Here is a 13,550-nt window from a genome sequence, read left to right on the forward strand (position 1 = left end):
AATGTCTTTTTAAAAGGCCTAAATCAAATAATAAATTCACTGCCTTATGCCTTGTAGCTTGAAAAGCTGGGCTTTTGTTGATATGCCAAAACTGAAGGATTTCTGACTATTCTGTTCAATTCATGTAGCGTAACCATGAGAAGACTAAATGTGTGTCTTTGCTGTTGAACAACATGAAGATTGTATAGTAGGTTCAGTTGTTGTATAGACTGAAATAAAAAAAGGTGAAATTCAGTTGACTTGTGTCACTTTAATCAAATACGAGCTGACAAATGTTGTACAGAGTTGACTGAAACGTCCAAAAATGAAACAAAACCATCACGCCACCAAAATTCATGGACTTATTTCAGTCCTCCAAAGGGAAACGGTGACATCTGTCCAATTCGTGATCAATTCCCTGAGTTGAACTGGTTGTTTTTTTAAAGCGTGAGCCCTTTGATCATGGGCTTCCCCTGCAGGCCCAGGAGCAGGTTGTTAGCGGCCAGGCTTGACATGGCATTACGGGTGGTGTACGAGGCGCTGGCGATATGTGGAAGGATCACTGCAAAGACAGAGAGATTGCAAAAACACATTTAGGCAACATTTTCTGGAAACAATAGAAAACAGATCCAGTGAATGCTGTTGGAGAATGTCTGAGAAGTTATCAAGCTCTCCCTTCTACCCCAATGTTAACCGCAATATTGTTTCTCCACACTATGTGCAAAACAGTAGTCATCTGTTCTGCTCAGACTTCAGTCTTTATATTCGATGAGAATTTTAATTCAGCCACCGTGCATGCAAATCAAGTCATGGTTGGATATATTTCAGGCAGGAAAAAACTGGCAAAAGCATATTAGTTCTCTAGGCAGCAAAATACACCCACTCTCTGTGAAGCATGAAGCCCATTTCTAAAAATCCAAACATAATTGTTCTCACGAGACAATATTTCCTGCTGTACTGGCTATCAACTGTGATTACCCTGTAATTACAGTATTGTTCGCTGCATTTTAGGGTGAAAATATCAATTGATGTCGATTAAAAAAAAATTACATGTACTTATTCATTTAATTAGTCGTAATAATTCATAAATTAGTCAGGAAGTTGACATTTGTGCAGCCCTCCCATCCCTGTTCTCGTGGGAGTCAGAATTACATTTGACATACTCACCACAGTTTTTGAGGGTGAAGAGCGGGTGGCTTGTTGGCAGGGGCTCCGGGACGGTGACGTCTAATCCAGCTCCTGCTATCTGTCCCGTTTTCAGAGCCTCGTACAGATCTTCTTGATTCACCACCCCACCCCTGACACAAACACAAAGAGGCACACACACTGTAGGCACAGCCAGCATGGTCAGCTCACTAATATGACTGTATGTATGGGAAACGAGATAGAATAATCAGATCATTTCTCTCTCTGAAGCCACCAACATTTCTTTTGTTTCAATATCTTAAATGTAAATATATAGAGTCGTGTAGAGTTTCTTGAGATTACAAACATTGAATTGTAGAAGAGGGATAAAATAACCTGAAGCTGTCTTCGTATTTAAGGTGTGAATACCTGCTTGTGTTAATGAAGATGGAGGTATTTTTCATCTTGGAAAAGAGGTCCTTGTTGCAGATCTCCTTTGTTTCTGGTGTTAAAGCGCAGCAGACTGCCAGAAAGTCGGACTGCTTTGCCAGTTCATCCATCGGCACTTGAACAAGAGAGAAGGTCGGCAACAGTACACATCACACAGGGTCATTACATACAACTCATTTCAACCCCTCCTAAAAGAGCTTGGACAAGTGATTCACTCTTTCAGTCACTGTGTCTCGTTGATCAATAAATTTCCAGAGATATGTGCAAGTTTAAACTCTTCCTCACCAAACTCTGCATTGATGAGTTTGGCCAACTCGGGTCTGGGGGCCACATCTGTGTAGATGAATTTTTTGACTTTGAAAGGTGCCAGGCGCTCAGCAATAGCCACACCTGGAAGTACAATCACACTGTGTAAACAACACCAAAATGACTGTTCAATAATGAGCTAATATAAATAGTGGACTTACCAATCCTCCCTAGACCCAGAATACCCACAGTGCTGTTGGCCAGCTCATACCCACACAGCCACAGAGTTCTCCATGTGCCCCAGCCGCCGCTGATACGTGTGAGAAAGGTTGAAAAATACTCTGAGTAATGCATATGCATGAACACATTTGAGGATAGGTGCGTGGTCTTGCATTTAGCATTACGTCTTGGCCTCGTGCGTGGCCTCTATGAGCCTCCGGGAGGTTGTGAGCAGCAATGCTACGGTCAGTTCAGCAACAGCATCCGTCAGTACGTCAGGGGTATAACCGACGCGGATTCCCCTGCAAGGAAACACACAAACATTACACAGGTATGCAAGCACATGTCACCAGCGGTTTGCATAGTACCAGTGATTGAGAGGTAATCGCTGCAGATGATGCCTCAGTGGAAGGTACACAAGTGCCCTGACATCAATGAATTAAATAAAACAGGAATCACCTCTTCTTCAGCTCATCTAGAGATAGATGATCAAAACCCACAGACATCGTACTGACGACCTTCAAATTTGGGCCTACAGAAAAACAAGAAACACTCATTAAAACACATACTTAAACAGAGAACAAAGTTTATTGGACAGGCAAAAACTAATCATCAGACCTGCAGCATCCAGCAATTCAGCATCGATCTTTTCCGTCAGCACGCAGAGCAGAGCGTCAACACCTTTCACTTTTTGAAGGAGCTCCTTCCTGGGAACAGGGACGTCATCTGAGTCCCACAGCTCAAACTGCACCCTGTGAAAATAAAAGAAACAACTAAAGGTTGGAAATAATATTGTTTTCCTTCATCAGTTACACACACACACGAGCAATGGAAGCATGCTTGATATCAAACAACAGAGGCTTCACGTAGGGTAAAATGCTTCTATGAATAATTCCTCATGCATATGGTGCTTCTATATTGGGATTCAATAAATTATAATGAATACAGTGAAGTATAGTTTTCCAAAGTCATACTGCAACTTTCTGCTGCAGCGACATGTGTTGCTCTGTCTTATCTGACTGGAGTAACAGCAAACATTAACAGTGATGTTTACTCAAAGTAAATGATGAACAACGCAGACAGACAATGTCAGGGCATCACAGGAACAAGCATGCAACCTGTCTGACAGAATATTTAAAATAAATGGTTACTTTATGTTAACTAACACAACAGTTTTGACTCACTGTCCTGATTCCTTCAGGATCTTCAGGCCGTCGGGTGGGATCTGCCGTGTGACGTACACCCGAGGCAGGGTTGACATCTCTCTCTGCACTTTGCCTACTTGATCCCCGGAGAGTTTCAAAGGAGTAACAGCAATCCTCTGGAGCCTGCGCAGTGCCATACGACTAAACCACATCGCAGAAACAAAGATTCGGTAGGCTGGTGTCTGATGGACGAGAGGGGCACTTTAGAGTGTGGAGTGTGTTCTGAGCATGAGCGTGATTTTGGCTGTTGTTCAGAGGGAGGTTCCCTGTGGTTTTGACCAATATGATGAAAGGGGAGGGTGTCTCTAGGGTCAAAAGGTGAGGGATACATCTACTTGTCAGACTGTCAGCAGTTGAATGAAGCTGACTGAATGAAGCTGAAGCCATTCGAACTTCAGTGCAATTGATGTTTAGAAAGTGTGATATGCTAACCGAGCAGCCGTACAAACAAACACAATAAATATGCAACAATATCCTTCTGTTTCCCTGACATCTTTGTCCAGAATTGGAGTCAGCAAGATGTAAATGTTTCACTTGTCTGTTGACCTTTGTTTCTTTAAACACTGAAGTACCCTACATAGTTTGTATGCTCTGTTCATGAGTTCTGGTTGAAACCAGTTCAGTTCAGCATGTTCTCTTGAGTTTGCCAACTTCAGCCTAATTTATGCAATGCAACATTTAAAAATATATCAAAGTGAAGTTAACTGTAAGAATGCTAATGTCCAACACAAGTGTACAGCTGCAATAATACAAATTGTACATTCTTTTCAGAGATTTAAGAGTTCAAATTTTGAAGCTTGAGCTTTTGATTTGACACTAGGGCAGGGACCTGTTGTCTACATTAAAAAGGAGAATCATATTCATAAGTTTAGACTAGACAAGACTAATTTGCTTACAAACGGTATCTTGTTGAATCGTGACTTTGTATTTGTTAACATTCCTTGCTTGTCATGTACAAACTTGGCCATTAAAGCTGGTTCTGATTCAGATTCAGACTTTTTGTACTTGGTATAAGTTCTAATATATATGTCATTATATATTAATATACTACTATATATTATATGTTCTTTGTTTGAAAAATAGCACGTTATTTCACCAAATTTAATAATTAGAATTTATCAATTAAAGAAGGAGCTGAATGGTGCTGAAAGATGATTGGGTAAGATGCAGTCATGTGACTCGGATAACCCGGAAGCAGTTCCACATTTCAACCAGTCACAGCCATTCATTCGCTCGCTGGGTAAACTGACAGGTAGCTACGTGGGAGATTTGCTCTTATTTTGATAATATTAATCGCAATTTTATCCAATTATTTCCTAATAAAAACCATAAAATGCTGATTAATGTTATATTATGTGGATGCTTTTGTGGCCTGGTGTTCGTGTCACCACTTTAAACGAGTTGATGACATGTGTCCTCGTCACCGGCTTCAGGCAGCACTCAGTGCTAGCTAGCTATGGCGGCTAACGCCGAGCTTTCTTCAGCCGATTCACTGAACAGCTGGACTTATTGAAGCAGCCGCGTTAACCACAGTAGTGTTTCACTGTTGTGAGTAAAAACGAGGATCACGTCTCCTCGTGGCTCCGCTGACAGCTGTCAGGCTCAGCCACACTGCAGAGAACTAGCTGGCTTTAACAGTTAGTTAGCCGCGTAGCTAACTCAAATCTGGGCGTTGGTTTGTTAGAACATTGCCACTCTCTTGAAATGTCTTATATTTCTGTCTGGATCATTATTATTGTGTTTTGCAGGTTGATCCAGTGTTTCAGAGATCGTTGAATCCCCCCCTTCCCCCTTCCAGCATGGCTGCAGACTCGATGGAGATTGACGACTCTCTTTACAGGCAAGTTCAGCTGCAGTGCTGCACATCACAACCCGGAAAACTCTTTTATTATTAAAGTACACACAACAGAGCTCTGAATTCAGGGGTGTAAATGCAGATCAATTATTTTTACAGTCAATAGCAGTTAATATTCTCTGCAGTATTCATTTAGTTGTAGGTGACTATCGCACTCAACTTGGTTTGGTTAGAAGTCCCTTATTCCCTGTTTTTTACTTGTGCTTTAGAAAGTGTAAAACCAGCATCAACTAACAAAATTTGACTGTCTAGCATACGATTGAAATTTCCAGAGAGCCTATTTCAATGTTGCACAAGTAAACGTGCGATTTCTATATATACATTAAAAGTTTATTGGAACATGTCTACATTGCCTTGTCTATATATTTGTACATTATTCATTCCTCTGCATTAGGGAATCATTCCAATTTCCCTTTATTTCCCCAAACAAGGCTACACTAACAGTACTCTTAACACTTCTTATGTATTGCAATTTACTTTCATGCTACTCATAAAACCACAGCATTGCACACTGTAGTATTTTCTGTTCATTTATTTACATTTTTGATTTCTAGTGGTCATCCACTGTCTGAACGCAGTCCCAATCACATTCCTGATGTGATCCTAACGTTTTTGCCTCTGAAACACTTTGGAGGCCCATGTTGTACTTTGAAAACCTCTGCTATTGCACTTCCTCTCACGCTTGCACTTCCTTACTTTTTGCACTGCAGCCGCCAGCGATATGTGCTTGGAGATAGAGCGATGCACCAGATGGCCCAGTCATCAGTCTTTCTCAGTGGAATGGGAGGACTGGGAATTGAAATAGGTTGGGAAATCGCTACATTTTGTTTTGCAGCATTGCATTTACACAATGTGCTCCATTGAGCAATTTGATGTAAACATTTTTTTTGTTTGTTTTTAGCAAAAAATATTGTCCTGGCTGGGGTGAAGGTAAACCTTCTTCTTCTTTACCATCAATTCATTATTTTCAATGCTTTAAATACTGGAATTTCTTATAATCATAGTGTTATGTGAGCACAGTGTCTGAGCTCTGTGCTTTGTTGCTGTACAGGCAGTGACCCTCCATGACACAAAGCAGTGTGAGACCTGGGACCTGGGCTGCAACTTCTTTATTCGCAAAGAAGATGTTTTAAGCCAGAGGAGGAGGTAGTTGACACCACAAGCCTAATACATTCCTCTTAACCTCTGATATTTTTCATGTTTTTGGATATTGGTTAACCATGTCATGTGATCCGTGTCGCTATATATCCATGTATGTTTGTTTCTTGTGTTGTTACCACAGGGTAGAGGTGGTGTGTCCTCGTGTTGCAGAGTTAAACCCGTATGTGCATGTTGACATATCGTCCTCCGCGCTGGACGACAACACTGATCTCAGTTTCCTCAGAAAGTATCAGGTAAGTAAGTCCGTTGATCCTGGCTTTATTTAAACTCATGTTTAATGGTGAGTTTTGAATTCATGCTTTGAAGTCTTTCATTCAGTGAGTTGTTCAGCAGTTCATCTGATCATTTAAAAAATTTTAATAAATTATGAAACTCTGAAATCCTGCAGAAAAGTTGTAAAAAAATCTCCCGGCGTGACTTGTGAATGTTATATGTAGTGTGAGGGCAGGAGTTCAGCTGAAACATTGGTGCCACAGTACCTAATAAATGTTCGTAAAGAAGCAAAACTTCCAGTGCAGTATGATCTAATTCACAGCTCTTTTAATCTTAAATTTTTTGTCACGAATTGGCCTGTTTGCATTGTTTGTTGATAAAACAAATTGACTTTCCTTTTTTATTCTCATTACAGTTGAGACCAGTGCTGTTTTCTCTGCATATTGCTGCTGACCATTGTCCTCTGTCTGCTCTCTTCTCTCTGGCAGTGTGTGATTCTGACTGAAGCCAGACTGAATCTACAGAAGAGAGTCAACGACTTCTGCCATTCACAGCAGCCGCCTATTCGAGTAAGTCCGCTGTCCCAGTCGTGGTGATACGTTGCAATTGGTAAAATAATTGGTTTTCCAGTGAGAACTCAAAAATAGCCAGACATTTATCCAAGCTGTTCTCATGACGGTGATTGCAGTTCATCGGCTGTGACGCATACGGCATTTGCGTGCGGGTGTTTTGTGATTTTGGAGACGAGTTTGAAGTGTCAGATCCCACAGGAGAGGAACCCAAGGAGATCTTCATTCAAAATATCACTCAGGTAGTCTTTTCACTTCAGTAACTTATAACGTTAAAGAGTAATTCCATGGTTGTTAGGAAACGGTTTGATTTCCTCTTTTCCATTTCTTCTTCAGGACAATCCTGGCGTGGTAACGTGCATGGACAACCAGCCACACGGCCTCCAGACCGGCCAGAGTGTAATCTTCAGAGAGGTTGGAGGCATGGTGGAGCTTAACGGCACGACGCAACAGGTTTCAGGTATGGTGTTGACTTTTCAGATGAGCGTGTATACATTATGTCGCTGTACAACATGCATGCATGTCCAATAATTTATAGTTTTGTAGTTATGATTATTTATATACCGTGAACTTTTGCCACAGTTTTAAGGAGGTAGTTCTTCTCTCAGTGCAGATTTGATATATTTTCTGTCTAAGCTAACCTAACGGAATGATAGTGTAAGAATAGCCATGCTCATGTCTCTCTCTTCATGTGTGTGGCGTCAGTCCTCTCCCCCCACAGTTTTGCAATAAGAGACACATCTCTCCTACAACCATATGCACATGGAGGGTTTTTTGTCCTGGTCAAAACCCCGAAGACGTACAGATTTGTGAGTGAACCAGGCTCCATTTCAGCCAGAAATATCTCCGTTGATAAAAAAAAAAAATGAATCTGAAGATTTCTAATAACCTGTCCTTATCCACTCATATTTTTCAGGAAACATTAGAGCAGCAGTTGTGTGACCCTCAGGTCCTGATTCCAGACTTCAGTAAACCAGAGGTGAGAGTTCTAAACAAGTTGTAAAGTTCCAAGAAAATCTACAGGAAAAAAGTGTGATTCGGTCAGCGAACTCACTCTAGACGTAGTTTTGGTTTCAGTGTCATGACTGTAATACATCTCTACAGAGATGTCTGTCCAAGCAGTTGTTTAAAACAAGTTAAACCACATAACTTGTTTGGCTAAACTGGACACACAGTTTGTTAGGTGCACTGACTCGCACCTCAGTGTTTTTTGTTTACGCTTGTTGATGCAGTTTCTTTAAAAAAAAAAAATCCTGTATTGAATTCACTCCTCAGGCCCCACTTCAAATACATGCGGCCATGTTGGCTCTGGAGACTTTCCAGGAGCAGCACAGCAGACTTCCCAATGTGGGGTAAACCAAAGCTCCTTCTCTTTGGCGTTTAAAGTTTCTGTTCAGTCTGCTGCTTCGTGGTTCCCAGTGTGTGCAGCCAGTACCATATGGTGTCAGAGGTCGTGACCAGTGTTGTTTTGGTGTCATCAGGTGTTTACAGGACGCTGATGTTCTGTTGAAGCTGACCGAGGAAGTAAATGCAACCCTTAAAAACAAGGTGAGCCTTTTTGAATTTCTGTGCTCCTTCTTATTTTAACTCATCGAGAAAAGCAAAGAGTCCTGCAAGACGTATGACAAATGGCACGCTAGTGTTCAAGCATTTGTGCTCGTTTCCTTTCTTCCTTGCAGGCTCCTGTTAATACTGAGTTGGTCCACTGCCTGTCCAGGACAGCAAGAGGAACTCTTCCTCCGTTGGCAGCTGCTGTCGGAGGTGTAGCCAGTCAGGAAGTTCTTAAAGCCATCACAGGGAAATTTGCACCCCTGCAGCAGTGGGTAGGTTCCTGGGTTTGAGCTGCTGCAGGTTATCAGGGGAGAAACTGTCCTTAGCAATGTTTGTGTTGTCCACTGAAATGAAATCTGTCTTTATCTTTTCCTTTCATGTCTGGCTCTCTATGTTCAGCTGTATCTTGATGCAGTGGAGGTCGTCAGGCCACTCCAGGCTCTTGCTACAGAGGAGTTCTTCCCCAGGGGCGATCGCTATGATGGATTACGAGCTTGTATTGGTGAATCAATGTGTCTTGAACTACACAAGCTTAGGGTTTTTATGGTAAGATTTTGAAGTTTGTTTTTTTTTTTTGCATTGTGAAGAAATTTTTTTTGAATGATTCAAATGTTTTTATTTCTTTGTCTAGGTCGGCTGTGGTGCCATAGGATGTGAGATGCTTAAAAACTTTGCCCTGCTTGGGGTGGGCTTAGCAAAGAGCTCAGGAGAGGTCATCATTGTTTTGTTTTCTTCTGTGTGACGCACTGATTCCTTTGCGTTTCATCATTTTTCCTTCTCTCTTCGATGCCTTTTCTGTCCTCTCACAGGTGTGCATCACGGACCCAGATCTCATAGAAAAGTCAAACCTCAACAGGCAGTTTCTCTTCAGACCACATCATATTCAGGTTGTTTTTACAATTGATTTATACTTCTGATCTGCTCTGTTTTCACTGTACCAAAAAAACAAAAAACAAATATCTTTCCCCCCTCCTCCTTTCTCTCAATGCCAGAAACCGAAAAGCACCACAGCAGCAGAGGCCACCTGTGAAATCAACCCTGACCTGCAGGTGGAAGCTCATCTCAACAAAGTGTGTCCGGCTACTGAAAACATCTACAACGACTCTTTCTACTCCTCCCTCAACCTCGTGGTCACTGCTTTAGACAACGTGGAGGCACGGAGATATGTGGACAGGTCGGTCGTGACACTGATCAGATACCAGATTCTTATTTGAAATGGATTGTTTTGTCCCGTTCTTTATCAGTTTAGCTTATAATTTGGCTTACTTTCTTTGATCATCATCGCAGCTGTCTGCACGTTCTGTTGCTAAACGGTGGGAGCCAGTCCTTTATGTTGACTCAGAAAAGCCTGATTATTGTTCTGTATAGAGACATTTCCAAACATCAGCTCACTGCTGTGCTCTGGATGGATTGAGGACACAGGTCCGAGATCTGAGTGCAATACAACACTTTTCAACCCAATGAAAACCCTTTGAACATCCTCTAAACTCACTCAGACCAGAGTGTGTACTGCACACTCAGGATGGACACAACTAAGCCTGATAAGAGTAATATCGGGCTGAGCTGTTCACCCACAATCACACCACAAGTAAAAGCTTTCATTAATAGCAGCCTCTGTTGGCTACATCTGCCCATTCAGTCTTTTAATAGATGGAGATATCCAGCCTCTCATCTGATATTCTCTAGACACTCTTATATCTAGATGTACAAATAAACCACAAATGTCATCAGTAGCTGGTCTGTGTATCGGGACGGCCAATCCAGACCGTTTCTGACCGGCTAAAACAAGAGAAACATTATAACCGTCTGTTCCACTCAAAAATTCACATTCATGTCCTTCCTGTGTTTTCAGGACAGACTTACTAATGACACCGATCTGTAAATAGTCACCTTTAACAGGTATGTCATGCAATAAAATGTTCCTTTTCCAGCCGCTGCGTATCCAATCAGAGACCTCTTCTGGACTCAGGAACCATGGGAACTAAAGGACACACTGAAATCATTGTGCCAAATTTGACAGAATCCTACAATAGCCATGTGAGTGCGTGAAATACAGCAGATGTGGTTTTTGTTGCGGCTCTTATACATTCGTCAACTACTTTAAAGTATTTAAATGTCCTTAAAAGAAACCTTGTCTTTGCCTCTCAGAGGGACCCGCCAGAGGAGGAGATCCCGTTCTGCACTCTCAAGTCTTTCCCTTCTGTTATCGAGCACACCATCCAGTGGGCCAGAGACAAGGTCAGGCTGCTGTCACCTCTCTCTCAGCTCTTTTCAGTGTTGCATCAGGTTATTGGAATACATTCTGCGATCACTTTGCCTCCTGATTTTTATCCTCTGAATGTTTCTGTCCAGTTTGAGAATGCCTTTGTCCACAAGCCCTCCTTGTACAACTCCTTCTGGCAGACCCACTCTTCAGCCGAAGTCGTGTTGCAGGTAAGACGCCATATTCTTGATAGCATCTCTGACATTTCTAATAGAACAGTTCAGATGGATTTTTCTGACGTGGTGATGTTTTGTCACATCATGATGGTGGCTTACTTTGAGTTTTCTTAAAGTGCCGGATGAATAAAAATCTGCAGTTTTCAATCATTTAGATGAGGCATTCCAAATTCTGTTTTGAATGAGGAGAACAATGTTTACACTCAGGACACTTTACTCAAGAGGGAATTGCAAGGTAGAAAATCTTTGAGACAACAAAATCTGCTTCAGTTTAAAAAAATGAAATGACAGAAAAACAGATTCTCTTAAAAACAAAAAAGAAAAAAAATGTGACGTCTTCCATTATATTATTATAATTATTTTAATATTTTGTAAATGATGCTGCTGTTTCACTTGTTCAGCCCACTGAAGATCCAGTTGATCTTCATGTGGAACCTAAACTGAAATGAGTTTGTTCCAGGGTCGTATTGGTTTGTTCTCACTCACCAAACAAATCCAAGCACGTGACAGCCTGTGTGTGTGTGTGTGTGTGTTTGTGCAGCGCATGCAGACTGGAGAGAGTCTGGAGGGCTCCTTCCAGGTCATCAAGCTGCTGAGCAGGCGGCCGAGTCGGTGGGAGCAGTGCATCACTGTCGCCCGCCTGAAATTTGAAAAGTATTTCAAGAGAAAGGTAATTTGTTTTTTACCAAAAATACCCAGATAGTGGATGGGGATGTTTACAGCTTCTCAATAATCTGATATGTTTTTTTTTTTTTTTTAATGCAGGCTCTTCAGCTGTTGCACTCATTCCCGCTGGACACAAGGTTAAAAGACGGAAGTAAGTTTTTAATCATGGCATGCAAACCTGTAACATTCCACCTCAGCCTCTAAGAATTCAGCAGAAATCAAATCATTTATGAAAATCTTTCCCCCTTTTTCTCAGGTTTGTTTTGGCAGTCTCCAAAAAGGCCTCCCACACCTATTGAATTTGACTTGAAAGACTCTTTGTGAGTATGAGTCCACACAGCTCCTTGTTCTGCGTAATTCTCGCTGCAGCTCATCAAACCCTTCTCTCGCCTCATCAGGCACTTCACGTTTATCGTCAGCACTGCGCGGCTCTTCGCTGGCATCTACAACATCTCTTACACAGAAAAGGTAGCTCATGCATATTTACGTAGACACTCTGAAATGCTCATGATCAGTGACTTAACACCCGTTTGTCCGTCAGGATCTTTCCGAAGAGATGGTGGCCAGGATCCTGGCGACGGTCAAGATTCCCCAGTACTCGCCGTCAGAGAAAGTAAGCCGCTCGGCCGAGCCGGCATTCCAAGATCAGAAGACGAAAAAAAGTATATACAATGTGTGTGTTGCTTCTCCTTCGTCATCAGTGTATCGAGACGGATGAGTCGGCGAAGAAGCCCGACCAGATGAAGATGCCTGTGAGCAGCGAGGAGGAGCGGGAGGCCATCGTGCAGCTAGAGGAGGCTATTGCTACTGACAGAGTCACACCAGGTACACACACACATAAAATGACTTCATTAAGTTTAGTGTGAATAACCCTGACCGTGGAGATCACCGGCGATCGTGATGAAACGTTTCCTGTTTTCCAGAGGGCTTACAGATGAGTCCACTCCAGTTCGAGAAGGACGACGACAGCAACGGACACATGGACTTCGTCACGTCAGCGTCCGCTCTCAGGGCCACCATGTACTCCATCGAGCCGGCTGACCGACTGAAGACCAAGCGCATCGCTGGCAAGATCATCCCCGCTATCGCCACGGCAACGGCTGCCGTGGCAGGCCTGGTAAGATCAGACTTTTTTTTTTTTTTTTTTTTGCACAGCACACACACTTTAGGGTTGTATTTCATGTATATTTGAATTTTGTGGGACTGAATGTTTACATTTGTTTCCCTGTAATTTGCACAAAGTCAAGTGTGTCTTCAGTTTGACACATTAAAGTGATTTTTAGCATTTAATTTTCTATTCATACCAACCTTTTGATGACTTTAAAACAAATGATACTGTATCAGTTTCAAGCTGAACGTTAGTAAGGTTTATAACTCTGTGTATTTAGGTGGCTCTGGAGTTAATCAAGGTGGTCGGGGGTTACGAGTTTGAATCCTTCAAGAACTGCTTCTTCAACTTGGCCATTCCTGTGATCGTCCTCACCGAGCCTGCCATCGTGAAGCGGACGCTCATCAGGTGGGGTGTTTGTGTGAAAACTGAAAAATCTGCAAAGTGCTCTTCTGGTGGTAAACTAGTGAAACATGCCACTAATTTATTGCTTTTTTGAGTTGTCTTGACCTTACAGTCGCATCATAAATAAACCATACATTTTTGTTTTTAACCACAGGAACAACATCTACTTCTCCATCTGGGACTGCTGGACCATCTTTGGCCATGAGGACTTCACCCTCTCTGAATTCATGAATGCAGTGAGGGTGAGACGTCTCCTCACTCACTAATACACATCCAGCTGCCCACTCTGTATTTTACTGTTTGTTTAATTGGCAGTATTTCTTTATCAAATGGAAGGTTGATCTTTTTCTTTTTTTGCA

General features: G+C 42.1%; 2 protein-coding genes across 2 annotated transcripts in view; one reads left to right on the top strand and one right to left on the bottom strand.

Moving 5' to 3' along the window:
- The window catches only part of LOC115389607 (glyoxylate reductase/hydroxypyruvate reductase-like), a 17,347-nt gene continuing 3,797 nt past the window's right edge, over positions 1-13,550 (bottom strand). Inside the window, exons 2-10 of the mRNA XM_030093065.1 lie at positions 3,204-3,382; positions 2,638-2,771; positions 2,479-2,551; positions 2,205-2,321; positions 2,022-2,110; positions 1,840-1,944; positions 1,534-1,669; positions 1,147-1,277; positions 1-541 (exon numbers count right to left, since the gene is read on the bottom strand). Of these exons, the coding sequence (XP_029948925.1) occupies positions 420-541; positions 1,147-1,277; positions 1,534-1,669; positions 1,840-1,944; positions 2,022-2,110; positions 2,205-2,321; positions 2,479-2,551; positions 2,638-2,771; positions 3,204-3,376 (1,080 nt within the window). The 5' untranslated portion in view covers positions 3,377-3,382 and the 3' untranslated portion in view covers positions 1-419. The remainder of the gene's footprint in view (positions 542-1,146; positions 1,278-1,533; positions 1,670-1,839; positions 1,945-2,021; positions 2,111-2,204; positions 2,322-2,478; positions 2,552-2,637; positions 2,772-3,203; positions 3,383-13,550) is intronic.
- Positions 4,443-13,550, top strand: part of LOC115389595 (ubiquitin-like modifier-activating enzyme 6) — a 9,848-nt gene continuing 740 nt past the window's right edge. The window contains exons 1-30 of the mRNA XM_030093035.1: positions 4,443-4,476; positions 4,973-5,064; positions 5,790-5,884; positions 5,981-6,009; positions 6,131-6,225; positions 6,362-6,473; positions 6,942-7,022; positions 7,142-7,264; positions 7,359-7,482; positions 7,728-7,831; positions 7,939-8,001; positions 8,298-8,374; positions 8,504-8,570; positions 8,702-8,845; positions 8,973-9,119; positions 9,205-9,285; positions 9,383-9,460; positions 9,566-9,747; positions 10,505-10,610; positions 10,722-10,811; positions 10,926-11,006; positions 11,554-11,682; positions 11,778-11,829; positions 11,935-11,998; positions 12,077-12,146; positions 12,220-12,291; positions 12,380-12,503; positions 12,602-12,795; positions 13,067-13,194; positions 13,346-13,433. Coding sequence (XP_029948895.1) covers positions 5,024-5,064; positions 5,790-5,884; positions 5,981-6,009; positions 6,131-6,225; positions 6,362-6,473; positions 6,942-7,022; positions 7,142-7,264; positions 7,359-7,482; positions 7,728-7,831; positions 7,939-8,001; positions 8,298-8,374; positions 8,504-8,570; positions 8,702-8,845; positions 8,973-9,119; positions 9,205-9,285; positions 9,383-9,460; positions 9,566-9,747; positions 10,505-10,610; positions 10,722-10,811; positions 10,926-11,006; positions 11,554-11,682; positions 11,778-11,829; positions 11,935-11,998; positions 12,077-12,146; positions 12,220-12,291; positions 12,380-12,503; positions 12,602-12,795; positions 13,067-13,194; positions 13,346-13,433 — 2,841 coding nt within the window. The 5' untranslated portion in view covers positions 4,443-4,476; positions 4,973-5,023. The remainder of the gene's footprint in view (positions 4,477-4,972; positions 5,065-5,789; positions 5,885-5,980; positions 6,010-6,130; positions 6,226-6,361; positions 6,474-6,941; positions 7,023-7,141; positions 7,265-7,358; positions 7,483-7,727; positions 7,832-7,938; positions 8,002-8,297; positions 8,375-8,503; positions 8,571-8,701; positions 8,846-8,972; positions 9,120-9,204; positions 9,286-9,382; positions 9,461-9,565; positions 9,748-10,504; positions 10,611-10,721; positions 10,812-10,925; positions 11,007-11,553; positions 11,683-11,777; positions 11,830-11,934; positions 11,999-12,076; positions 12,147-12,219; positions 12,292-12,379; positions 12,504-12,601; positions 12,796-13,066; positions 13,195-13,345; positions 13,434-13,550) is intronic.

Source organism: Salarias fasciatus, chromosome 6 (assembly GCF_902148845.1).
Source record: "Salarias fasciatus chromosome 6, fSalaFa1.1, whole genome shotgun sequence".
Taxonomy (NCBI): Eukaryota; Metazoa; Chordata; class Actinopteri; order Blenniiformes; family Blenniidae; genus Salarias; species Salarias fasciatus.